Below are 26,947 nucleotides of genomic sequence, written 5' to 3'. Positions count from 1 at the left end.
GAGATTTCAGATACTTGGGGTCAACAGTATAGATCAGTGCTTCTAAATTATTTTCTGATACGCCCTCCAGCAAGAAGAAAACAATTTGCGCCCCCCCACTCTCCGCCACGACTATAAATAATATAATATCTCTATAACGTTGTTATAAGTACACCTCTGCATAAAATTATATCCTTAGTAAAATTAAAGAAAACAAAAAAGAAAGAAATATAGTTCAACTTATATCAAAGAATAACTTTATTATTATTGTTTTTAGTCTAACAGAAAAGAAGTGTTAAATTTCCTCATCTCCCATTGTAGTCACAGTGAAGCCAAGCGCTACATACGCTTCATCATATTTCCTCATCTTAGCTTTCGGGTGACTTTCTTTTGTCTCATTATCTTAGTCTCTCGCCGCCTTTCTTTTCATCCCTGTTGAAAAAAATTTCATGTCTCTTGAGGGTTTGTTTACTGCACTTCATGCCCGCTTGGTGCAAAGGCATTGAACACCATTGAACAAATACTCCTTGCGCACAGTGACAGTGAGAGGGCCACTGCCAACTACTGTAGTGGATGTGCTATTACACTTCATTCTAGTGAGGTAAAAAAAAAAGGATGTTCCCCAGGGTCACACACACGCTCCCCCTGGCATCGCACCTCGCCCCCCCAGGGGGGCGGGCCCCACTATTGGAGAAGGACTGGTCTAGAGCAATGAAGACTGTGGAAAAGAGGTGAAGAGACAAGTTCAAGCAGGTTGGAATGGGTGGAGAAGTGTCAGGGGTAATGTGTGATAAAAGAGTAGTATAAAAGGAAGATGTACAAAACAGTAGTGAGACTAGCAATGCTGTATGGGTTAGAAACAGAGGCACTGAGGAAAAGACAAGAAACAGAGCTGAAGGTAGCAGAGATGAAGATGTTTAATTTCTCTCTGGGAGTGATGAGGATAGATAGGATCAGGAATGCATCAATCAGAGGGACAGTACATATTTGATGTTTTGGAGAAAGGGCAGAAAGGCCACACTGAGATGGTTTGGTCATGTACAAGGAGGGGATAGTGAAAATATTGGTGGAAAGATGCTGAGATTGGAAGGGCCAGGCAGGAGGTCTAGAGGATGACCAAAAATAACATTTATGGATGTAGTGAAAGAGGACATGAAGAGGATACAGAGAATAGGGTTAGATGGAGGAGGTTGATTTGCTGTGGCGACCCCTGACGGGAGCAGCTGAAAGGAAAAGAAGATACTTTGCACATTTACTACCTGTCATTATTTAAAATCAGATCTAATGATTAACTTTATTTAACTTCATCAGCTCACACTGCTTCTAGTGGAACAGCAAGAGCCCGTTTAAATCAGCCTGTATTTTTCAGAAATGCTATTGGTATCTGTGGTGGTCCCCTTTCCAAGTTACTAAATCACTGTGCGTATGATAGCTAGTGTGACTGGGCAAGATAAATGAAGCGAGTAAGATTGTGTTCAGATTTCCCACAAATTAATAAAAGGTGAGGTAACCATCAACCTTGGGGTTCTGCAGTAACAATATACAGTGTCATGGAAATATACAACATACCTTTGATGGGGTTTATAAACCTTCCTTCCAAAAAGGGTTTGTCTGTACAAGTAGTGATGTGTTCCAAGGCATCTTGCTCAGGACTGAGGTGCCCTTTCTGTTCCATGACAGCTTCAAAGGACATGAAATACGGTAAAAAGTTATATTGGCTTCAGAAACTTGCCGTACGTGCAGCACTTCTGAAATATAATTCAGGCATATGTGGCTAAAAAACACTCATGGTGTCAAAATAGTCTGTGGTTGCATGGATAATACCGGTCATGCATTATCTTTGTGCACATTGTATCATGACATGTAAGCTGAGATGAAACTAGGAACAAACTGGAAACACAAAAGTACAGAAAAACAGCTGGAGTGTTGCAAAAGTAAAAACAGAAGCTAACATGCTTTGCTAACTCGGTATGCTAGCACTACAATTGTACTGTAAATATTTCATGAGGAAGTAACACATTGACGTACTACGGCTTTTTTGGTGCGAATACAGACCGTGAGAAGTTTTCACATAATATAATTTACCTTTGCTTAAAAATTCCAACCCAGAAGCAAGAAAGGGTTACAAGAGCTAACTAGCTTGCAGCCATCTTCTTTCGTCTAAAACGCCACCTGACGTTGGTTAATAGAGAGTTCCCAGTGAGTGTCGACGGACGGCGCGTTCATCCAATCCCAGGGCAAGATGTCATTGCTTGACAGCAGATCTAGCCAATGGGGAACCGTGGCTGCATCTCGGGCGGGGGCAGTCGGGTGGTCAGAGGAAGTATCGTGTGGTTCATGGGGACACCGTCTCCATCACAACAAAGGACATTCTCAGATGAGCATTTATACAACAACCACATCCCGTAGCAATGTGGACACGAGATGTTTTGTACTTTTATTAAAAAAAGGACATACAATAGAAAATACTCGGGAGAACCTTACTAGCAGATACCCTACTGAATAGAGGATAATATATGTGGAGAAAATTGTCTTTGCACACCTAGTATCAGTGTCAAGGTTATGTTATGTCAACTGTTCAGAAAATTATTTGGACCATTCCCAAATTAACCCTTTAAACATTGCAGCATGATTAAGTCAAGACAATTTTATCACCCCGAAATAGCCTTTTCCAACTGATTGGAGCAACATATGGATTTTTTTTTTGTATCAAAGTATTGTTTTCTCCCATTTGTTAGAAATCAGATTCTATTTATGTTTCAGAAGCGAACAGAGAAAGAAAGAAAAAAAGGAACAGTCCAATACTCATTCAAGAAATCCAAGTCAATTTGACCATGGAAATCACATGACTTAACCGTTCAAATTGATTAGCATGATTGGGCAACACAAAGAATTTACGGCATGTGTAGATCCACGTTTATTTCCGTGCCAATTTTTAAGACACATTATTTATTGACGAATACGGTAACAGGTTTGATTTTGAGGGAGCGTTTGGTTTCAAGGTTTTGAAAATGAAGTTGCAATTTTCTTAAATTCCCCAGAACGTCTTTCCAAAAACCTGAAGGAGGGATTTGAAAAGAGAAAAATTGTGGATTGTGCACATTTCACTGTTTCCCTGCTGGCTGTAAAACAAATTGCCCCCCACGGGGACAATAAAGTTCAACTTTTACTTGTCTTTTATTTGGTGTTTTGTCCTAATGAACTTTTGAGGAAAACAAGTTTATTTGGGTTTTCAACGCAGAAAGGTCTCAAATCTGCACACCAGAAACCACTGCGCTTAACAACGGCAGATGAAATGGCAGCGCTCCCATAATAGGAGCCTCTATCCCTCCAACACGTTTACCTTATAACAGATTGGATTTGCTCTGGCAATTAAAAGAAACATAGAAGAAAATGAGTGTAGCAACATCAATAAGAGGGAACCCTTTATCAAACAAAACAGAGGACAGCTCTGCTCAGAGCTCTGCTCTGAACAGTAGTAAACAGTATTGATGCCCAACTGAGTCTAGCATCTTGGTCCTCAAGTCCCGTCAACACTGTGCATTTAAGGAGCTTCAGCTCAGGATAATAGGTGGCTTAGCAGGTCTTGACTGTGCAGTTCAGCCCAGTTTATTTTTCTGTGTGATTTGTTCCGTCCATTTGTTTTTGTTGGACCTTGTTAGACGGACATTTCAGTGAATGTACAAAGATTTACACATCGGCCTGTTGTCCCAATCAAAGATGACATGAGTCCATTGTCCCTCATCATTCTGAATCCTCATCATCCTCCTCATCGGGCACAAATGGCAGATCACTTGAGTCAGTCCCTCCACCTTTCTTTGTGTTTAGATGCAGCTCTCGAACAGTGAGGATCCGGGTGAGCATGGCCTCCATTGTCGTGTCGTCCAGGGGGGTGGACGAGAACCACAGCGGACTGTTGGGAATGCAGCAGCGTTCTGGTTGAAGGTAGAAAAGATTTGTGCGCTGCTTGACCGACTCAGAGCTGGATGGGAAACAATTTTTGACGTCAACAAGATAAGAGAGATTCTCGGGAGTCAACTGACAGCACAGATTACATTTCAAATCTCAGATCATATTAAATGGGGTCTAGAATGATTTAAAATTGTAGTGACACTGCAAATTAGATATTCAAAGCTGTTTTCAACATATTACAAAATCCCTTCATTGTTATCTTTAGATATTTGACTGAAGCACCAGACTGTTTCAAATTCTGGTTCTTTCACCCACAAGAGACTTTGTTTTGTCGGAGTCTATTCCGAGTGTTGTGCTAAGTCCGAGACAATAAAACAGAGACAATAATAAAAACACACTATGACGAAAATCTAGGAATAAAAAAAATATATATTTTTTTTATTCCTAGGTTTCCAATTGGCCTAATAGCAAGAAGGTCCCTGGTTGTATTCCAATGTGGGCACATTTCTGCATGGAGTTTGCATTTCCTCCGGGTTAACCAGTCTTGTAGGAGGTTTATTGGAAACCCAAAATTGCTAAGACATTGGCAAGTGAAGAGTTGAATGTCTATTTGATGCATGGATGCAAGAGCGAATGCTTGAATGTCACTATTATTTGTGAATGCTTATGTCGCGATATGACGAATGAATGGTTGTGTATATGCAGCCCTGTGTTTGACTGGCGACCTGAAATCACGCCTCTCACCCAATGACATGACAACTGGAGTAAAATGTATGAATGAATGGCTTTTAAGAGATATCAGGGTTGACATCCTGGCTTATGTAATTTCCCAGAGTATGATGCGTAAAGAGATGCTTTTCTGCTTTCTAATGCACTTACTGAGTGTCAGATGGTATATGAGGCTGACTGTGCTTTTCTTCTGTTTACAGACCTTCGCAGTACGGGAGTACAGTGCTGGGTTGGGAAATACAGACTGATAGTGTGCTGGCTTGTGGAGGTCTATTAAGCGCTTTTGTGGGCGAGCTGGTGAGATGCAACACTGAAAATGCATTGCTCTTGTCACTCATGCTTATCATATCTGTTGGCTGAATGATTTAGTGTGTAAATCAAAGGGCTCCGACAGTTGAGTTAGTAATGATGTAAAAGGAATGCAAAGCATCACATGTATTGATTAAAAACTGAAACAACTTGTGGGGGAGAATCTTTAGGAAGGAAATGTTTGTTTTTTAGAATTGCTTTTTGACAGAAAATTCCGCTTCAGATGCCATGAACTACGAGCGAACTCAAAGTGACTATTAATAATGAAAGTGAAAAGGTGCATATGAACAGTGTCTCCGATTGGGGTTTAAGCCATTAGCATCATCCTTTCCACAGAGTACGTTGAAGGATACAGATGCATGAAAAAGGAATAACCAGTTAGCCTGGTGCATTAACTGAAGTACACAAAGTTCAATGCAGAGGTATGTCTGGGGACGGGGAAATGGTGGACGTACACATCTTTACACACATAATTAATTTTATTGTAATTTCTCTGCATTACTGCTGGCCACAGAGATCCGAGATGTAATATACATAATTACATTGCAACGTAGTGGTAATTGATTATGCGGACAGAGCTTTGGAATTCATTGAGCGCATTTGACAAAGAGATGACATTTGAAAAACAGCCAGCAGTTACAATACGTACCATTTGGAGAGGTAGAACTCATAGAGCCGGACCGGACAGCGCAGAGGGTTGTCTGTGTTTTCCATCATTTCCAGGATTTCCTCTTTACTCTCCTCTTCCTTGCGCTTCTTGGCTGGAACAGAATCTGTATCTTCTTAAAAACATAAACACGCACACACGAAATTATTAGCAGTTATTTCTTGTAATTAATTCCTGTGGCATGTCAGGTTGAATGGCGTGAATAATAGTTTGCTAATAAAATTGCCCGGTGAAATATCACCAAAGCTATCAAGAGGTTGTGACTACTATAAACATAATGGATGCAGTTAAATAATGATTACATATTAAAATCATTAACCCTCTCAGGCTCAAATTAAGTTGTAGTTGCAGGAAAAATCTGATATTTGGCTGTCGCAAATCTGCAACATCTGCCTGGAGAAGGTTAATAAGCGTTGGCTTTTTCAGATAATAGCATCTTTGTTTTCCCGTGGTTATATTGTGTCAAGACAGGTATCTAAATGGTTGTCATGGTTACCTCTTTAAAACAAAATGAATTTGAAATGAACAGTTTGGCCCCTAAAATCTAATTCCATGAGTCCAACAAAAATATCGCATCAACCATATGTGAATTTATGTTATTTTGAGTTCAGTTGTGGCCTGATCTCTCCTGAAAAAGGCCTGGTGCCAATTCTTGAGGGGAAACATTTAGCCAAATCACACAGAGGAGACTGAAAGGAGACTGATGGAAACAATGGAAGAACAGCTTCTGCAAAACGATGACAAAAGTAACGACGGCAACTCGCTGTGTATATCCAAAACGTTACAAGACGCTAAACCTGTACAACTGGTACCTGTCTGGGGTTCATTAACGGGTATAGGTGGGTAAAAGCGCAAGAAGGTGGTCTTGGTGTTATTGGGGTTGGTTTTGGTGCAGCGCATGACATGGGCGAAGGACAACTGGCGATGCTGTTCCACTGTGGAGAAGCCGAAGTATTTGCAACAGAAGAAAAGCAGGGTGTTGAGGAGCACGATGGGGGAATACGCCCCCAACTGCTTACAGTCCCAAAGAAACTCCTCCTCCACACGGGAATGGATGTAACCTGCAGAGGGAGAGACACCCGCCATGTCATTGGCTGCAAAGAGGGGTGGTGAATGACATGACCAAAAAACACGGGACTCACCGCTGGCTGTGACGGATGGCTTGAAACCTCGGAGCATGTTGGTAAACTCAACTGAGAACTTGCTGTAGAAGCGATCCATGAAAATGTTTTCCACACGACCATACTCAAACAGGAACTGCAGACAGAGTCACGTTGTCATTAGCGGTGAGACAAGTCCGGTTGCCAAGGGAAGAAGATTTCCACAAGAATTCACCATGACCTGGATGACTGAGAACCTCCACAGACACGATGCTGATCTTTTAATGCATTTTCATCATTAGCTGCTCTGAGACAGAAAAGTTCTCAGGATAAAGGAATTATCCCACTCCAATTTGGTTCCAGGAATCAGCCTCCTCCAGGGGAACTTTTTAGATTTGCATTTTCACAGGTAGTAAGGGATTACAATGGCGCAGCTGACCAGTGACCAAATTTTTTTTAAATGGCACTCCACAATCATTGGATATCTGGTAATGGGCGTGGCCCCCACCAATCACTAAAAATACGGTCTGTGGTTCTTCAAGGCCATTCTGAAGCTGCCTATATTTGCAAAAATTTAAAACGCGCAAGGAAACTTAAGGGTGCGGGAGTGCATACATTAATAAAATAAAACATGTAGGTTTAATGTCAACAGTGTATCGCGTGTGCTCCAAAAAATGTGACAAATCCGCAGGTGTAAGGTGACTTGCCTGTTGAATGCCGAGGCAGAGGTAGAACAGGCTGTCGGGGGAGTAGGGCTCTCCGGTGGGCCGTTTCACCTCGTTGATGTAGCAGCAGAGGCCGTAGCTCAGCTCGGCGGTGGTGCAGCGGAGCAGATCCTCTTTCAGCTCCATGGGACGTGCTGAGGGGACAGATCAGCAAATCAAAGGTTTATTCCTCAACGGCTTTGCTCGGATAAAAAAAAACACGAAAAAAACAAAACACAAATTAATGAACAAATGCTGTGATTTCCAAAGTCCATCACGTGATGATGGACTTACATTGAGGGACTTACATCCAAACCTTGGCTTCTCCAGGTCAGGCTGAGTTTGTCTCCACCGGACCCACGCCTTCCAGGACTCTACTCCATACTGGCTCTTCAGTTTGGGGAATTGTGCAGCTGGTGATTTTTCAGTGGCGCTCTTTTGGGCTTCCTTTTCAGCATCCTTTGTCTGTCGCTGTGCCTTACGCCCCTAGAGTTCAGTAGAGAGAGAAACGAAGCTGCATCTTGGTAACGTAGTCATTCCATTATTATCCATACTGCTTATCCTGCATTCAGGGGCGCAGGGGAGCCTAAACTGTTCCTCACTGGGCGAGGGTGGGGGTAGATCTAGAACCAGATGCAAATCGATTGAAGACATATAACCGTTCACTCGTCTGGGCAATTAAGGGTCTCCAGTCAACCTCCTATATGCTTTTGGACTGCGAGAAGGGACCTTTGTGGCTGGATTCTGACCACTGGGCCACTGGGCAGGTAGAGCGATCGTCCTTTGAACCAAACATTCCTGCTTGAATTCCTGGCTCCTTCTATTGTGTCCAAGTGTGGTTGAGCAAGACACGGAACCCCTGACTGCTGGTGGACGGAAGCCTGATGCTAATGGATCATCCATGATGGGTTAATTGCAGAGAATGAATTTCCCCACGAGGGATTAAGAAAGGATGATAAATTATTATTATTATTATTATGTGTTATTTATCAAAGTAAATTTTACTTATTTAAAAACATGTAATAAAACTGTGAGGCTAGAACAGCTTTGTAGGGCTTCAATTTATTTTAATGGGGAAATTATATTGGATGTACGAGCAACTAGTTAAAAACTCTGTTACAGAACAAATTCAACTTGTAAGTCAAGGTACTACTCTATAGTATAACATCCGTATTTGCAACCTACAGTTATTGCTTTATGGATGACCACAGTTTGGCAGTCCATACATTTTTGCTTACATCCTCTGTTTCTCTCTGACTATATTGTAGAAAAAAGGAAACTTTTGCACAGACCAGTGAGTATTAAATTGACTCCTCACGAAACAGTCCCTCTTCTTCTTGGCTTCTTGGACAAAGGAGGTAAAGCTATAGAAACCAAAATCCCATTTAACACCTCAACTTGACATTCTCAAGGGAATCGCAAGCTTTTCTTTCGCGTTATCTCAATTCTGTATGCGTTCAATGAGAAAGAGTAACGTTTTTAATGACTCATGTACATCTGTGTTGACAAAGGGTGCACGGTGTAAATAAGGCCTTGACATTTTTACCTATTGGACAACCAAGAACCTTCCTCTGGTGCGAGGCTGTCTGCATCCACGTAGTGGCATCTTAAGTCGAGGAGACTGCAGTTTGCCTGCCTAAGAGCTGCTTTTAAATACATGGTCATCTAATGATGCACCGTTGTCACAGTTTCAGTCACTTACCCTCTTGTCTCTTGCTTTCCTGTGAGCTTGTCGTCTTCGTGACGTCACGGGCGGAGAACTGGCCGGCTGCTGTTCCTCCTCCCTCGCCCGGGCCATCTTCTCCATAGTTTCTAGTGAACGACAGCACAGGACATCTCTGAGCCACCACGCCCAAAATCTGCCGGTCCGTCCTTGGTGGTTGACGTCACAAAGGGCGAGGCCTTAGCTCTTCATCGCATTCATATGTGACCCCCTTTTTGTGGATGCAGGGACAGTCACAGCAGCTAAACAATTCAGATAAAAAACATCCCCCCCGCCCCCCAAAAAATGACATTAACTTGATGATAATATCTTCAGTTTGACTCCTCACCATCAGAGAGGTCAGCTTCTATGTCCATGGCAGGCAGGGCCGGGGCCTCGGAGAAAGGCTCACCGGGCACGGGTACAGGTATGTCCAGGATGGGGTTGAGTTTTTCAATGTTGTATTGCCGGCTGGGCGACCGGAGACTGGCGTCAGACGAGGGGTCCTCCCAGTTGTTCAGGAAACTAGCCAAGTCTTCGGAGTCCAGTTCGTCGCTGTAGTTACTGTTATGGTCTGTAAAATAAAATGTGAAAAGACCAACAAAATATATATAAAAAAGCTAGATATATATGCACTCGAGAGGAGTCACACAAGCCATTTTTGTTGGGAAAAAACGTCTCTGAACAGGGGAGGTTGCCTTTGGCATGACCTTTCACCAAAAATATAACAATGTGCCAGTATCTATCAGCTCCACCCTCCAAACTACCTGAGAAGATCCACCACCATGACCAGGCCAAGTGACTGCCGCCTGAGCCATCGTCCGACTGAGTGATCACTTTTTTGGCACGATCAGAATTTTAGCTGCACCTATTCAAAATTTTACTTGAGTAAATCTCCATATGTTCCCCCCAGCGAGAACCCAGTTAACACAATAACCCAATCCAGCCTCGCTTCTGCAAAACAACTCAATTATTAGCATAACACGCCACTGCAGCTAGGGTCTCCAATGAATCTCAGTATGTTTTTGGACTGTGGGGGGAAACCAAAGAACATGGGGGAAACCTTCTCTGTGACACGGGGGAGAACATGGGGGCTCCACAAAGAAAGCCCCCCTCGGTTTTCCTGTTATAGTATATTATTCATTGAAATAGCAGTTTTTATCCTAAACACTTAAATTCACTCTGCTATTTATCCTATGCCACTGAAAATGGCACATTTTACTAATAAACCAACCACGTCCTTCCTTTCACTTCTCTTACCTCCGTGGGAAATTTCGTCTTGCCTGAATTTCCCTTTTTCCTGCACTTTTTCTTTTGGTCCCTCCGGCTTGTCGTTGGATTCGCTTTGTTCGGCCACCATCTCCGCCATGAGGATGAGCTCCGCCTCGAAGGGGTCGGACGGGATCTTTTCCTTGATCTCCTTGATGGTCTCCACGATGCGCTCGGCATTGTTCATGGTTACGGGGAGGAACATGGGCACGGGCAGCTGCATTGGACAGGTCGAGAATATCCTAACTATGAATGACGGTGGAGGTTCATTGTGTTGTTTAAAATAAAAGTTTTCATTTCATTTCACTGTTTATGTCCTCGAAGGGCGCCCTCCCCCCGCAAGCCACTATAAGCTAATGATGATGGAAATAATAACAAAACAATAACATACCGGTAAAGGCACCCCCACAGCTTTGGGGGTACACTGACTGTACATGTTCATGGGCACAGGGATGTAGACAGGCACGGGAACAGGCAGGACCAGGATTTTAGGCTGACAGTCATCTACAAAAGAAAATATATATAGAGAGAGAGATTTATTATTGATTAGCGAAGCCGGTACATAGAGCAGATGCAGAGGCCAAAGTGTGAGCACATCAAACCGCTGATATTCTGAAAAGGAAAATCGCCAAGTCACAAGCATGTAAATATAATTAGTGAAACTCTAAGCGCCGTCGTCTCACCTGTTTGTGCTTCGGCATCGGCCGTCTGCGTTTTACAGGAGACCCCCTTGTTCTGCACCAGCGGCCGGCAGAGCAGAGCCTTGTTCTTTAGGATTTTGGGGGGAGCGGGAGGGTAAGCCCTCACAGAATCAGGAAGGATACTGATCTGATGGCCAAACAAACGGTAAACAGCGTCAAGGAAAGCACCAGCCCAAACACAAAACAACAAATGACTCAACATGGACCGGAGTTAGCTACATGTTCAAAATGAATCGCTTCCAAGATGAGAAAACAATAAAAATCCCAAAAAGCAGGATCTTCTTAAGTGGACCCTGACTGCTATCATACTGGACTGTCCTGACCACACACACTATCAATACTGCATGAGTCTAGTAACACCAGGGAGCTGCTGTCCATCTTCATTTATGTACTATTAAAGGTCCATTTCATCTGTAATATTGTATAGCATAATCTATCATTTGTACATTTCTATCTTTATAGTATGTCCATTGTTCCTATCTGAAGTCTACTACATGTAATGCACATATCACCTGTATAATATTTTCATAGTGTCCTATCAGGAAATCACTTGCAAGTTATTGACATAATACACCATGTACAAACTGTTCATTTATCCAGTATTTCTGCACCTGCTGCTTTTTTGTACTTGTGATGCTAAACTGCATTTCATTGCCCTGTACTTATACATGTGTAATGACAATAAAGTTGAATCTAATCTAATGTTAATGGTTTGGGTTTCTACTGTATATAAAACACAAAAGCATGGATCTTACCCGTCCAGAGTCAGGGATTGTGCCTGTAGAGGAAAAGACCAATATCAATACAGATGTATATATGACAGTATTTTCTCACAAGTACATACGTTTGTTATTTAATGTTATGTACTTTGCTGTGGAGCTGTGTTCGAAACCCCGGCTTCCGGTTTCCCGGGGCCTGCGAGCGAGACTACGTTCGCAATGATGGGAGTTGCCTCTCCTGTGGCTGAGGATCCAGTGACAACATGGACAAGTGAGTTTCATGTGGGCGCAGAAGTCAGACTCAAACATTGGATTGCCGCAAGGCGAATGGAAATGACCAGACCTTTGAAGACGTCGCCCTGTGCGGTCAGTTTATCGCTGCAGAACTTCAGCAGGCAGTTCAGATCACAGAAGTGTTTGACCTCTCCCAGCAAGGAGAGACTCTGTTTGAGCTTCCCCTTCTGACCACAGGTGTCGCATTTGGCAACCTGTCGGCAAGTCAGAGATGTGAAACGGTGAGTTATCTCTACTAGTGCTATTTCGATTTGATTAATACAAACGCTGCTTGCTTACATGGCAAAAGAGCATTGTGTATTTGGACCGGCACTCCTCGGAGCAGAACTCTTCGGTAGAGCCGCCGTACTGTGCAGTAACCAGCTTCTTGGAGACGCAGCGGCAGAAGGCGCAGGAGTGGCAGTGCTTCCCACCCCAGCTTTTCGCCAACTCATGCCTGTAGAGCAGTTTGCAGCCTGGGAGAGAAGACATGCAGGAGACACCACCGCTGAAGACAACCAGGACAACTCCTCAGCTACCCCACCGTTAGAAGACAGAAACCACAAATGCAAAAGAGGAACAGTCCTTAACGTAGTAGATTTGCTTATTTCAATGCATTGTCACATTGCTCTGTCTGTTAGAGAATTTTCAGTTATTTGCAGTTTGTAGCCAGGTTTTGTATAACTTAACATTTTTGTCCGCGTTGCGAAGCATATTGAGAAATATCGCCGGTCTTAAAGCTGCCCATCACCAGTGAGTATTTCAAGCCAAAAAACATGTAGCTGGAGGACTGTTTTTCTTTTTTAAAAAACACCGATGGCCATTGCATTGGAAAAACAATAATCCATTTTTACCTGCTTTGTTCAAAGTCCCTTGACTTATGAGTTAAATTCACTCTATGACCAAGCTCGTAATTCAGTTTGCTTCTACATTAAATTTCCCCATTAAAATTAACCAAAACTAATCAATTCCACCCCCCTGGTTTTGTGACATGCTTTTAATATGAAAATGTACTTTACAAAATTGCGGAAAAAAAATGATACATAATAAAAGAGAACGTAAAGAAATGAACTGAAGCTATCAAGTGTATTAACCATGAAGAATGGACAAAGATGTTGGCGGTGGTGGAGGAGCAGGTCAGTAGAGGAGGTTCGGGGATATTTGCATTTCATACTCTACACTTAATTTATTTGCTAAACACTTAAGGCTACAATGTATCGCGAAATGCAACTTGCACACACAGCTACACTTCATTTCTTGACTTAATTTAAAAACGATATGCTCCCATTTGCTGCACCAAATCCTGGCAAATCCACTCTCACAGAGGATGCTCTCCATCACGGGATCTCACCAACATCCTCTCCATCTCTTCATGGGCAAGTCATCAGCACGCACAACTCGCTCATGTTTTTGCAAGACTTTCGCTGGGCTCCCTAGCGGTGGACGCCGCATTCAACTGTTTTTACACCTCACTTGACCGAGACCGACATCCACGTCATCATTAACCCTCTCACTCCTAAACTCAGATCTCGCCTCTTATTGCAAAGCTAAAAATCGACTGAGCAACGGTTCTTATCTCAAAAAAGTTCCTGAGTTGTGGTTTCACTGTAGTTTCCGTGAAAGGGACAAACATGCCAGCTTCTGAAACCGCTTCACTTACCGTCGCTGCAGAAGAAACAGTCTTTGAAATTGATTCTCTTCGCATCTTTGGTGATCTTTTCCATCTTGCAATAGTCACACACATTCGTCGCATTGTTCCCCCTCTTGAACTCCTGACAGCAGTCCACGCTGCACAGGAAAACCATCTTGTCCTGCGCCATACAGTAAACATGGGTCAGTGTATTTTTCCAATATTACACTATCTACAGCAGCTTTTTTGTGTGTAAGGGCAGACATCTTTAAGTTAGATGTCATGGACCAGGATAGATTACCTTGATCTGAACCAGCTCAGGCTTAAAGTTAATCTTGCGGGAACACTGGGGGCAGGTCAGCTCCACCGGGGCTTTTGGGGCATCTTGCTGCGATTGCTGGGGCGGGGTGACCGGGCTTTGGGTTGACCCCACGGGCAACTTGGTGAAAACGCTCACCTGTTTCTGCGTCGCCTTGAACTTTTCCTATTGAGGAAAAAAAATACCACTTGCTAATTCGATAAATGAGATAAAGATAAATCACTTTAAAGTTTGGTAAATAAATAAACTCAAGAGACAATCCTGCAAAAGAAGTGGAAAACCTGGTCTGCTGAAGGATTCATTTTTACTCATTAACCATGCATCTATTTAATAGTATGGATCTGGAATTATTTCATTCCCCATGCAAACGAAGACCCTTGCAAAAAGAAATCATCACAACAACTTAAAACATTTATTCTCTTACTTAGTCAAACATAATGTCATTGTTAAATGGTCTCAACTTATGTCGTGCCTTAACACCATGCAAATTCAAAATGATTTATGCTACATATCAAGAAGCAATTTTTTTTAATATGTTGTTCGAGGATGCTTCTGCATGGAGACAGAAAGAGTCGGTAACTGAACCACCAACTTTCTGAATCTGGGTTGGACACCTGTTCAACACATCGAACCAACCCTACCATGTGGTCATATTACATGCTGTGATGTCATGTTACGATGGTTTGCTTGCAGAAAAAACTAAATACTGGTTCACGTAACACCAGACCAATTAAATTAAATGTCAAATGTAGTTCCTGAGACTCTTCCCAAAGTGTTTTCCGACCAAGATCTGTTTGGTACCTGCTTACACGTGGTATTTTCTATCACTGCTTTTGTCACCATCCCTCAAGACTATTTTTCTCCTTTTTCTGTGTATGGAAAAAAACAGTCCTTACCTGAAACGCCATGACACACTGTAGCGTGCAGAAGTTTCTGATGGAGGTATCTGACATGGCGAGGTGGTACGCTGGCACTGTGTTTTTTCCGCAGCTATCACAATTCAAACGGGCACCTGTTAAACAAAAGCACCTGTGAAGACACGGCGTTGAGAGCTGACGTCCACGGCTCAGGCAAAGACTAGACGCCGGCCGCGTACCTGACGAGCTGACGCTCTGGACCATGAACGCCATTACACAGCTGCTGCTGCAGAAGAGATTCACCGAGTCATCGTTATTCTTGTTGTCCACCATCTCTGAGAGCGGCCGGGAGGTGTGGCACATGGTGCACGGTAGACTCATCTTGGTTTTCTTAACAAGAGAAAAAGGGTCGATCAACCTGGCCGTTTGAGTTTTTCTCACCGTGCTTTTGCACCATGCGCTGCATACCTCCTTGAACTTGAGCAGACACTCTGTGTTGCACAGGGTTTTGTTGCTCTCCTCCAGCTTCAGCAAGATGGGCTTGATGTGGCAGAAGGAGCCGCAGCTTGCACAGCCAGCCATGGACAGGTTGTTCACCTCCCGGAAACGGTTGAAGCAGGCGTCGCTACACATCTTATGGACAGAGCCACTCAGGATCACCTCGTGTTTGCTCTGAAGGGATAGGTGAGTGTATGATATGAAAACATTCCCCCTTTCAACATTCTCATTTTGTTTTATTTATAAATAACATTCTGCTATAACAATTCTAAAATAAGAGTTTTAGATGATGATAATATAAATAATTCGAAAAAAAACTTGATCATGACCTTCAGCCTTCCCTATAAATCAAAACATTAGTTTAATAGATACAGAGTTAGTCAATAAAATCAAACATGAAAAACATTACCATTTATCAGTGGGACATTTTCACTTTTCATTCAACTACAGTTGATTTCTAAAGGGGGAACACATGTTGAAGAGTGCATCAAGTAAATGCTGACTAGTAATTTGAATAACTTGTAGCAATTGAGCAATCGACTGATTTGAAGTGCCAGCTTAAACGGACCACTGTTCTACACGTCGGAAAATAACGATGATGTACAGTAAATGTCTCTGATTCCTGCATGCGAACATATATACAGTACCTAATACTGCATGCGTAATCTTATGAGACAGCTTTTGAATCTCCACTACTGTAAATGATGAAACCTAGAATTAAAAACATATGACCAAAAGTACAAATTGAATAAGACTGTTTGCTCAGGAAACGGCTCCCAGGCCAAGGTTGTCCTCGCCGCTCAAATCCTAAATCTTAAGCTTGACGAGACGGGAATAACAAGGCAAATCACAGATTTCTCTAAGATTGATGCACGTGTCTCCATGTGAGTCTCCTTGCATGTGTTAATGTCAAATGTTCATAAGAACATGATTGGCAATGACACTGAGCTCCAGCCCGATCAAAACGGGATGCTGATCTGGTGTCAGATCTACCTCTGACATGTATGGGAAGGAAAAAAAAAAGAAGATGAAAAGATTGCCAAGTTTTGGGTTGGACTTACAATGCAGCATCTCATGCACATGCTGCACAGAGACTGTTTCTGCGCCGCTACCGGCTGCTGGGATTTCTGGGAGGCGACGCCAGATTTGGAGAATTTCTTGCCATTGAAGGCCGTCAAGCAGCTCTGGCTGCAGAACTCCTTCATATTTCCAGACGCGTTGGGTGCCAGGATGACGTCCTGGGGCCGAAATATAACCCTGACAGAGTGAATGGGAAACAGGGCTGATGCATCATTCAGTAGTAGCACTATCTGATCTCTCAAAGCAATGTGATCAAAACACATGAACCACTCTCTTCCAACAAACTCACTTTTGGCAGTTGTAGCAGATCTTGACTCCTTTGACGGTGGTGAGCGACGACGAGAGGCAGGCGGTGGAGCAGAAGAGGGCAGAGGAGCCCTTCCTCTGGAAGGCCGTCTGGCCCTTCATCAGCCCCTTCTTGCAGTGCGAGCAGGACATGTGCAGTGTTGACGGCTGGGCGGTGGGGAGCATCTGCGCGTCGATGGTTGGGGTGACGGAGTACACCGACCCGATCTGTAAGTCCTCCTGTTGGCCAAAGAATCGTGACATCAGTTGAGCCGGTGAGCTTTTGGGATGAAAATGGTGAAATGACCAATGAAGTTCTGGGGAAAGTAGAGTTTCTTCTTCCTGTTACTTTGCAGAAATGTAAATTGAATTAGATACTGCAGGAGATGTTTGTATGATATAGAGTCAGCACCAAACCATATTACAGATATCATAGATGCACAGCCATTTCTATACATGTACAAATGTACAGTTTAGGATACAGTTGTATAGTACATTTATAGAATAAAGTTACATGTCTATGGAGGTTAATCAAAGTGCTTTTATGGATATGAAAGGAAAGTTATTGTGATCACCTGAGGTATAGAAACTAGAGATGTGTGTCACATGGTAAAATCACAACAATGACAGTGATAATCTGCTGATAAGTATTTGCTTGCCTGGTGAACATGTGGTACACCAAGAGGTTCGAAGTGCAAAAGTATTTACACACCAGTGACAGTTTCCTCAATTTCTGAAAAGAAAAAGTGTGTGACCTACGTTCGCAGTGCTGGGCTCATCCTTCACTTTTGCATTGGAGGCAGACGACGTCAGGGCTTGTTCGTACTCCTCGTCGATGGGCTCATCTTTCACCTTGACCAAAGGCAGATTGGGAGACGACGCAGGCTGGGGTGCTTCCTTAAGGTCCTCCTAAAACAGAGGGAAAGAAAAAAGAATTCCTTGGTATCACCCAAAGCCATCGCTTTCTGTCTCATGAAGGATGGTTTAAAATAAAATCTATAATGATGACGAACACTTTAAAGGTTCAAGTGAGAACAACTACCAAGGTATATCGAGGCAAAATTGGTTTGTCCATGTCAGTATTTACATATGGCAGGGGATGTACTCACTTTGTCCAACCTTGGTATCAAAAGCTTGACTACCTTCATCCCATTGACCACGGCTGGTGAGGAGCAGTCACTTTCTGCAAGAACATGAGCAGCACATGAACAGATGTAACGGGAAAATTCCCCCTTTCTGAATGAACACGTTGAAGACACTAGCTGGTTCGAACCATCTTTGAAATTCCCTCCTTATCTTATGCAAGACCGAAGTGGCTGTACCGTAATCTATGCACCTGGCTACCCAAGGCTATGTGCATTTTTGTGATGGTGCCAAGAAGTAAGTGGATGTCTCATATGCCATGCTCAAGTTTAATTAGGATGAGCAGAGCCTGCCCATCCCATTCTCCCTTGAACTCCTATATAACCTGATATTATGTATCCATCCATTTCTATAACAGATGTATTCAGCACTTGTATCAATATATGTATCCTCCAATCTCTCTTAAAAAAAGGGCCGCAGCCTCCCAAACTTTGGAGACTACCGTTGTGTGCCTTGCACATATCTATACTCTGTCTTCTCGTGAGAATAAAATAAATGACTGAAAGATCATTGTCTCATCAAAGTCCTGCATCGGCAATTTGGGGTCACAAACAGGATTCCTCGGATGGCCGTGGAGGACGAGAGGATCAGGAAGTGATGATTTGTGAGTAAATTAAAACTCACTCCAGAGCTCTAGAATGAGCTGGAATCAAGCAAACTCAAGAGTAAATAATATCGGGTGAGAACATTTTCTTTTCGGACTGTTTATGACAAATTGACAATGTTAAGCGCGCAGGACTGAAGGGGAACAGCTGTGATGATCGTCAAGATTACCAACTTGTAAGCACAGTGATGTATATGTTGTTGAACAATGGATAAGGAAATGTATAAAGACAATAGAGATTATCTAGGATCTAAGCAATTTAGGCCAAACAAAACAAATTACTTGGAGGGAAACTGTAAATACAGTTGAACCGCGAGCAAAATCATGGGTTCCAGACAATCCAAACAGAGTTATACAGAAGGTTCCATCATAAATTTGCTGAAAAAAAAAAATACGGCGAAGAATGTTTGGATGACTGGATTGAGAAAAATGGGTTTCCAAGGGGAGAAACATTAAGTGAGTTCTAACAACATCTCAGGGAAAGAGAAGGTGAAATAAGAAGGAAAAGAATGCGCAAAATACAAAGTTTAGGATGAAGTAGAGAAACGAAATGTTTGAGAATATGGAAAAAGGAAGCAGAAAGTAGAGAAAATGAAAGAGCTAGCAGGAAGCTGTTCCAGGGGTGAGCACGATCACACTGATCACCTGATTTTAATCCGGCCCGCCAAAGACTGGTACAGAATTCATACTGGATGTGAACGATTGAATGATTGGATCAATGAATATGGGAGGTCAAACAGGAGGTTATTACATTTTTGGAGCTGCTTGAGAATTTTCCTGAGCTGAATGTCCATAGCCTTTACCTTGAACATACTGACACACATGAATGAGCTGGACGTGAAGCCGGTATGCACATGAGATGCAAGCAAATGTCAGAGCCTTCTAAACTGAGCTGGTTTTATTTTCAAAGTAAATGTCAGACAACGTTCAGACAAATGTCAGACGAGTCTGAAATGTACTCTTAAGAATGTGTTTGTTTGTTTTTTTTTTTTATATGTATTCTATCTTGTGCTGATCTGGCACGTCTGTCAAATTTTAAAAGTCAATGTGGCCCCTTAGCCAAAAAGTTTGCACACCCCTGGTGTAGGTCAATGCTTAGTAACCACATTCAAAAACCGCACCGTAGTAAAGCATGTCTTAAACCACGGGTGGGCTCAGGGGCCGCATTGACTTTTAAAATTTGACAGACAGGCCAGGTCAGCACAAGATACGATACAAATAAAAAAAATGCATTTGTTAACACTACATATCAGACTCATCTGACATTTGTTTGAACATTGCCTGACATTTGCTTTGAAAATAAAACCAGCTTGGTTTTGAAGGCTCTGACGTTTGCTTGCATTTCATGCGCAAACCGGTTTTTCCTTGTAGCTTCACGTCCAGCTCATTCATATATCCACAGTAAAGGCTAAATCACAAAGCCAATGTGTGTCATTCAGCTCAGGAAAATTCCCAAGTGTTCTCAAGTAGCTCCAAAAATGAAATAATCTCCTGTTTGAGCTCCTATATTTATTGATCCAATCATTCACATCAAGTATGATTTCTGTACCAATCTTTGGCGGGCCGGATTAAAGAGACCAACAGGCCAGATGTAGTTTGCCCCCTTGACCTACATGTATATAATCAATATATATTTACCGTATCCAAATGTAAGGTGCTTTGTTTACTGTATGTTATCTTAGTGCAATTGATCGATGTAGCCAAGGGTTTAAATGATCAATAGGGGGAAATGGAATGGGAAAATCCCTCTTTTGGAAGCCTATCTGAACAAACTTTGAAGACACTGCTGCTGGTTAGAACCGTCTTTGAAAAACTTTCAATAAACTGTTGATCATTAAGAACTTTTTGTACTCCCTCCTTATCTTATAATAGCAAGACCAAAGCAGTCAAACCATAATCTATACCTGGCTACCCGAGGTTATGTGCATCTGTGACCCTGCGAAGATGCAACTCGATGAACCCTATTTCATGCTGAGGTTGAACAATAGGGATGGTCAGATGGGCCGCCCATCCCTACCATTCTGCGCTAAACTCCAGTGTAACCTGACGTTATGTATCCACCCTTTTTCATAACAAATGCATCCACCCATCTCTGTTAAAAAAAACGGCCGCACACTCCTAAGCTTTGGAGATTAACATTGTGTGCCCTGCATGTATCTGTACTCTCTCTTCTTGTGAGAAGAAAATATATAACTGACAGATCATTGTCTTATGGAGATCATTCATCAAGAAGGGGAATGCCATGCGCGTCAAGGGAGAGAGCGGACAGTGCCTGTAAATTGTGCTTCTGAGACACTTTGGTCCAAACAATCCAGTGACTCCCCTTGTGATAGAAAATATTTTGACTAAATTGCGTCTGAACTTTGACCATGTTGGCACTTTAAGGCAAATTTAGTCAAAACAGTATATTAGGAATGGTCCCTTCACTGGGACAATAAGATTCTATTCTGGATTGCAAACAACACTGCAATGCAGAGAAGCAGTGAGAACCAAAACATGGAATGACATCAACCACATTCTAATTAGATCTTGTTTGTATGCGACTTTGTTCATTTATCTCCAGAACTGATTTGCTGGATCCTACAAGCCACGCAGATAGTTTTTCTCTCCCTCCCTGCCCTTGTCGGCCCACCAGGCTGTTTCTATTACCGATTCATTTCTGAATCACACACTTATGTTATAAACAGGATTTGAATAATAATTTTTTGTAAAAATGCTAGCGCTATCCTCGGGGTTGGTAAATCCAAACAAACACCTGTACTGGCTGCTGCTTCCGACCTCGGAGATGAGCTGGACTGTATCACATCTAAAGGCACTTTCACATCCTCTGATGGGTCGTCCTCCGCTGACGGTGGTGGCACGGTGTGTTTCACATCACTATGCCCCTGGCAGTTTGCGTCCTCTGGCACTGGCACTGGAAAAGAGAACCAGAGCACCAGCAACATCCATCAAAGTATCCACGGATTGATTTTTTCATCATCTACAACGCTTATCCTGCAGTCACGGTTACGGTCAGACTTTATGATGCAATTTGTGCTATTACACACTTTGTCTTTGCATGGTTTATCATCCAGTCTCCTTAATACATGAAATAAACTTCCTGCGCAAGACATCAAATTTACCACTGATTTGTAAAAACTTGTTTGACAATTACTAACATATAAATGTTACAGGTCTTCTTCATTAAAATATTTGAATTTACCAGGTTAAAGCACAAAGCCAAATAGAACCAAGCTGAAAATAAATATTAGTCCATCTCCCTATCATGCTGATTTTCCCAACAGTGGAAATTGGAGCAACAGATCAATAAGCCCCTACCCCTCCATTCACCCTTTTTCTCCAAACCACTTCTTGTTCTCACAACAATCGAGTTCCGTACACTGTCAAACACTGTCACTACGACATCCCTTACCTGTACTAGCTGCGGGCTGTGGAGATGGTCTGGAGCACGCGGCAGCTGAAGGCACATTCACGTCCTGCGACTGGTTATCCTCTGCACTTTGGGGCAACACCGCTGGTTTCACATCAGGATCCCCCTCAGAGTTATTTTCAGCCACTGAGAGTGGGAGTGGGGAAGAAGAACTTAATTTACAGATGTGATCTACAAACAACGATTTCTTTGCGTATGAAACTGAGTTGTCTTTTTGCTGAACTGCTAAAAAAATACAATGCAAACTTTCAATAAGTAGTTGCCAGTTTGGCTAAATCAATTCATTCATTCATTCATTATTTATACCACATATCTTGCAGTCAGTGGTTAGCAGGGGACTAGAGCCATTCCCAGCTTCTCACTGGACGAAGGGCAAGGTTCACCCTGGGTTACTAGGCCGCATAAGGGAAAACGGCAAGTTCCGGTCTCAAACTAACCTCCTGCGTGTTGTGGACTGTGGTAGGTAACTGGAGAATCCGGAGGAGAGCGCAGACAGAAAGAATATACAAACTTTGTCAGAATCAAACCCACGGACCTTCCTACTGTGGGGTGGAGAACCCTACCGCTGCACCTCACCCCTAAAAATCATGTTAATGATGATTCATTGTGATGATTCACTACCCTCCCCCCATAAAACACATTTCACTGAAAAGACATAAGATTAAGTGGTCAGTCCCTCGAAAACTACAAAAAGCCTCTTCTAAAGCAGGCACATACAAACTGTGAACAAAACCCCAATATTTCTGCTCAGCTTTGAGGGTCTCAGTAAGTAAGGCTCTCTGGGTCGGACAGACCTGACGCCTTCAGGTATTCAAGTAAGGTATTAAAGCAAATGTTTTCATCACTAAGTACCTTGACCCTAGTGAACACACTCCCTTACAGAAACCTTAGCTTCTTGTCTTCCCATGTTAAATAAGAACCAAAAGAAAAAACACATCCTGCATGGGTCACATGCAGTCCCCCCCTTAAGTCCCTCTGACCCCCTTTAGAGGAGGACGCCTACACGGCACCTGCACCTAAAAGCAGTCTGACTTGCCTTCCAACCCTGGGGAAATGTGGCACTGAAACTCCCTGACCTTCCTTACAGCTTCAGAGCCCTGCCCTTTGCTTATGCTTCATTCAAAAATCTGTCCGTTAGCTTGATCTTAAGTATGAGCACAAATGCAAAGGTCAAGGGTCAAGGTGAGAGCAAGAAGACAAGAGGACAAAGTTCTCTTGAGAGGCACAGACACACCAAATTCTAACATTCATAGAGACAAATTAAAACTACTTTAGTTACATGCGATATTCCATTGTCTTGGTGTTACATACATACATACACATGTATAACAGACATATATACATACACACACAAACACAGACACACACACACACACACACACAATCTGGTAAGTGTAACTAATGACATCTTAACATTATTTAGATGTCAGTCACCAACTCTGTTTTCAGTTACATTTCTGCCATTAAACTGGTGAATCCTTAGTGTTCTGGATATATACTGCTACAAGTGGGAGACTATTGACAGTAATGAAAACAATAGTAAATTTGTACATCGGCTCATTAATAAGTCAATATCCAGTCACGAAACATTTCTAAATAGGTTATTCCTCAAATTTTGACAAATTGGCACATCATAAGTTTCGGGCGGATGTGACCTGATTACGCTTATTGGCAAAAATTCTTACCTTCCCACAAAAAGATAAAATAAAACTTGCTAAGAAGGAATCAATTATTTGTCGCTACCGATATTTGTAGTGGCAGGTGAAGTGCTGCGATCCACATCCATCGAATTACTGTGCTCCTCTTCTTTCATTTGAGCTTCCTGCTCCACCTGGTCCACCGTTCCAATGTCCATCATCTCGTCCAGGTCATCAGCTGTAGAAATCCTAGTGCCGCAGCCAAGGGACATGTCCTCCCGTGTGCCTCTGCTTTCCTGGTCCTCAGTGTCTACATCGTCCTCGGGTCCTGCATCATTAGTCTCTTGTTCAGTGTCTGAGGGGCTTTCTGGTCTACCACTTTGAATCAAAACAGTGCTGACAGTGTCTGATGGCGAGGGGGACGGCGGCGGCGAGGGTGAATTCAGAGGTGAGATTCGACAAGGGACCAGCTTAGTGTTCATTTCCTCATCTCCCCGCTCTTTTCTTTCCGTTTCTGTTTCAGCAGCAACAACGTTTTCCTTCTCAGTATGTTCGGAAAGTCTAGGGGAAGATCTGTAAATGTTCTCAGAGTCTCCACCGTCTGCTGATGCTCCTGGATCCAAAACAGTGTCTCTGCCTGCCCCACCTGTCAACTGCAAAAGACAGTGCATAATTGACAGTTACAATACACTCCTACAAACAATAAGTCAGTCTAGTGAAAGACCTTTGTGGAATATAAAAGAATGCTTATTTTATAGCAGCTGCAAGAGGGATTTTTAAGAATAGATTGTAATATTCTTCCTTTATTTGATCACTTTCCATCATTTATTCAAGAAAACCATAATATAAACCATCAACCAATTGGATTTGTTCAGCTCAAGCAACAAAAGGTACTTTTCATAGGATGTTTTATTTGTTGTGCACTATGTTTAGTGTAATCCTGTTATGAAGACTCAGTAACGTGAAAAAGCGTATTTTGTTAAAATAAAATGTTTAACAAACTCTTTACCATAAAGTAAAGAAAGTCACATTCAGTAATCATTAAATGGAGTTCATGTTCAGTTAATAATCCTGATCAGGTAGGTATTGCAAAACTGACATTCTTTTACTACATGGTGGCACCAAAAAGAAAAAAAGGGCACATATTATTCTGTTGCATATAGTAATACGTTTAAAATGGGTAAATGATGCTAAATCATGCATAAACATTTAATTATACTGTAAATAAGGGATTGGTCCTTCTGAGTTAACTGAAAGAGATGCAAACCTCTTATTGTAACAGGGTTTACGCTCCATGTTAATGGTAGCCTTTTTCAACAATACAGAGGCTTGCAAGACTATTCGCAACCCTTTAACTTTTCCGCATTATGTCATGTTACAACCACAAACATAAATTTATTTTATAGCAATTTTAATCTGATAGACCGACACCACCTTGTGGGGCGTGGGCCAGGTGGTCCTCTTGGAACCGGTAGTACCTGGTTCTATTCCCGAGCTCAGAATGCTACTTAGCGAGACATTGAACCTCTGAATGCTGCACCGTTCAAGTGGCTGACCACTGATCTGATGACGGTTCACCCATGCTAAGTTAAAAGCTGAGAACAATTTCACGCAAGTGACAAATAGTCATAAGTATGACCTATTCAAATACAACATTTAACAACAGGTTGATGTGGAATCACGAAAACTTCACCAAAGCAACTAAGCAAACTTTGTAGATACACCACTCATACGCTGAAACGTTCACATCTGTACTTAATGTGCCATCGCCTGTGACATTGTTGGAAGGGTTGATGACCACGTGTCTAAAGGTATGGCGTAAACATGATATTACAACTGAGTGCTCTGTGTGTTGCCTCCTATTAATAAAAACAAATAGCATTGCTACATGACTGACATTTGAAACCCCTCATTGCCAACAGAGCACAAATGTACCTGCAAGCTCTATCATAGTACTTCAACCCTTATTTTTTAGTAATGCAATTCAGAATAGACTGGGGGAAAAATAAAATAAAAGTCAAGCCCAGCGCTCTCTGGAAGTTTCAGCTAGAAACCTCAGCTGGAAGAACAGGAGTAAGAGCACGCCTTTGACTGGAGGCAGACTTTGAATTATCTCTACTTTGTGAAATAGGTGGCCATGCTGTCTGGTTATGTTGTCCGTGTCAAAATAAATAAATATTTGAACAAAGCACACGTCGGCTGTACACTACAATAGGGAGTTCATTCTTCGTAAAAGAAACGAGCCGAGCATATTACTATTACTTTCTTTCTAAGTTTCTTCAAGGAGAGGCGAACACGTTAGCTTAATGCAACCCATCGCATGTAATGTAAACACGGCTAGCACTCCGCTAGTTAGTGCACTGTTTAGCAGGTAACTAACTAGCTATAGGGTGTAGCCGTGGTCCTTAATGTTGTAAAAGCATTCGTTTTAGTCCCTTTACACGATTTAACTCAGCCATGTCGATATTTATGTCATGAACTGGAAAAGTGGCTCACGGTTTGCAAAGCTAATGCTAGAACGCTTGTAAACTGCCACCCACCCCCCCTCACCAGCCTTGTTGTTAGCAAGCCGAGGCTAGCTAGCCTCAACTCACACACTGTTCAATAAATCACCATAAAGCTACACAAAGCTATCGGGTATTTAATTCATCTAGTGCCGAATACCAAAACGCTCCGGTAAGGTGTTATGTTGGATGTATACCGCCGTAACAACGTGCAGTGGATTACCGCGCCAGCGACTTGGACAGGCGAGTCTTGATTGGTGGCCAGGCGCTGGTGTCCACCGCCAGTTTCCGTAGCCGCCATGTTTGCTCCAATGTTCTAATCCTTCTATTTTGCAAATGAAGTCCAACGGCAGACGTTTAAACAAGACAAAGCCCTCGATAAACAGCCATTTATGGCCTCTTTCTACATCCTATGCAGTATGCCTTGCTTGTTGCAGGGCATGATCTTCTTCTCTTGTTTACAGTTGGTGTTGATCAAACTTTAGGCGCTCACTACCGCCTCTTAGAGGCGGAATGCTTTTTGGAAAACCCCGACTTGGAGGCCAATTTTAATAAACAGCCGATTCGGCAATTAAAAAAAATGCTTTCGGCTTTGTATTTAAATAAATGTCTTATTTAAATTTAGGAAGATCGATTCCACTAGTGTTTATGATGCAGTGCATTTTGGGCAATGACAGTGATGTTAGGATGGGGTTTTCCACTCAGCCGTTACAATTGGAGTCCAGGTGCACGAAGAGGGAGGATGGCTGTGGCCGTAACTGAAGACCACTGAACGGTAACGGGGGCAATGAACCGGCGGATTGTTAGGTCCCGCCATGTCCAGGATAGGGTCCAACGGTTCGCACTCGGACACCGTGACAGGGCCGGCTGTGGAGCGTCCAGCATCTCCTGTCCTA

General features: G+C 42.6%; 1 protein-coding gene and 1 long non-coding RNA gene across 2 annotated transcripts; both read right to left on the bottom strand.

Annotated features, from left to right (window-relative positions):
* Positions 1-606: 606 nt before the first annotated feature.
* LOC147216369 (uncharacterized) lies at positions 607-2,125 on the bottom strand. The gene is made up of 3 exons (XR_015109177.1): positions 2,065-2,125; positions 1,549-1,659; positions 607-697 (listed from the first exon to the last, which is right to left on the bottom strand). It is a non-coding gene; the product is annotated as an uncharacterized LOC147216369 (long non-coding RNA).
* Positions 2,126-3,391: 1,266 nt separating this feature from the next.
* On the bottom strand, positions 3,392-26,476 carry zmym4.1 (zinc finger MYM-type containing 4, tandem duplicate 1). The gene is made up of 28 exons (XM_086178358.1): positions 26,275-26,476; positions 23,654-24,200; positions 21,893-22,036; positions 21,236-21,394; positions 17,843-17,916; positions 17,493-17,642; positions 16,738-16,973; positions 16,430-16,625; positions 15,339-15,542; positions 15,110-15,260; positions 14,910-15,025; positions 13,996-14,178; positions 13,725-13,875; positions 12,365-12,540; positions 12,135-12,279; positions 11,940-12,035; positions 11,828-11,850; positions 11,055-11,199; positions 10,763-10,875; positions 10,363-10,588; positions 9,452-9,676; positions 9,103-9,212; positions 7,709-7,886; positions 7,404-7,555; positions 6,739-6,853; positions 6,409-6,657; positions 5,579-5,711; positions 3,392-3,961 (listed from the first exon to the last, which is right to left on the bottom strand). The coding sequence occupies exons 1-28, from the start codon at positions 26,350-26,352 to the stop codon at positions 3,724-3,726; spliced, it is 4,713 nt and encodes a 1,570-aa protein (XP_086034484.1). The 5' UTR covers positions 26,353-26,476; the 3' UTR covers positions 3,392-3,723.
* Positions 26,477-26,947: the final 471 nt, after the last annotated feature.

This window comes from Fistularia commersonii, chromosome 30, assembly GCF_037954325.1.
Source record: "Fistularia commersonii isolate RoL2024-O1a breed Wild chromosome 30, RoL_Fcom_v1.0, whole genome shotgun sequence".
Classification (NCBI taxonomy): domain Eukaryota; kingdom Metazoa; phylum Chordata; class Actinopteri; order Syngnathiformes; family Fistulariidae; genus Fistularia; species Fistularia commersonii.
The sequence above is the reverse complement of the archived record's forward strand: the minus strand, read 5'-3'. Positions and strand labels throughout refer to the sequence as shown.

Coding starts and splice junctions, on each gene's coding strand:
- zmym4.1 (XM_086178358.1), bottom strand. CDS start 26,352: ATGGCGGCTACGGAAACTGGCGGTGGACACCAGCGCCTGGCCACCAAT. Junction 17,643..17,842: donor TGATACCAAGGTTGGACAAA/GTGAGTACATCC, acceptor CCTCTGTTTTAG/GAGGACCTTAAGGAAGCACC. Junction 15,026..15,109: donor CCAGAGCGTCAGCTCGTCAG/GTACGCGGCCGG, acceptor TTTGTTTAACAG/GTGCCCGTTTGAATTGTGAT.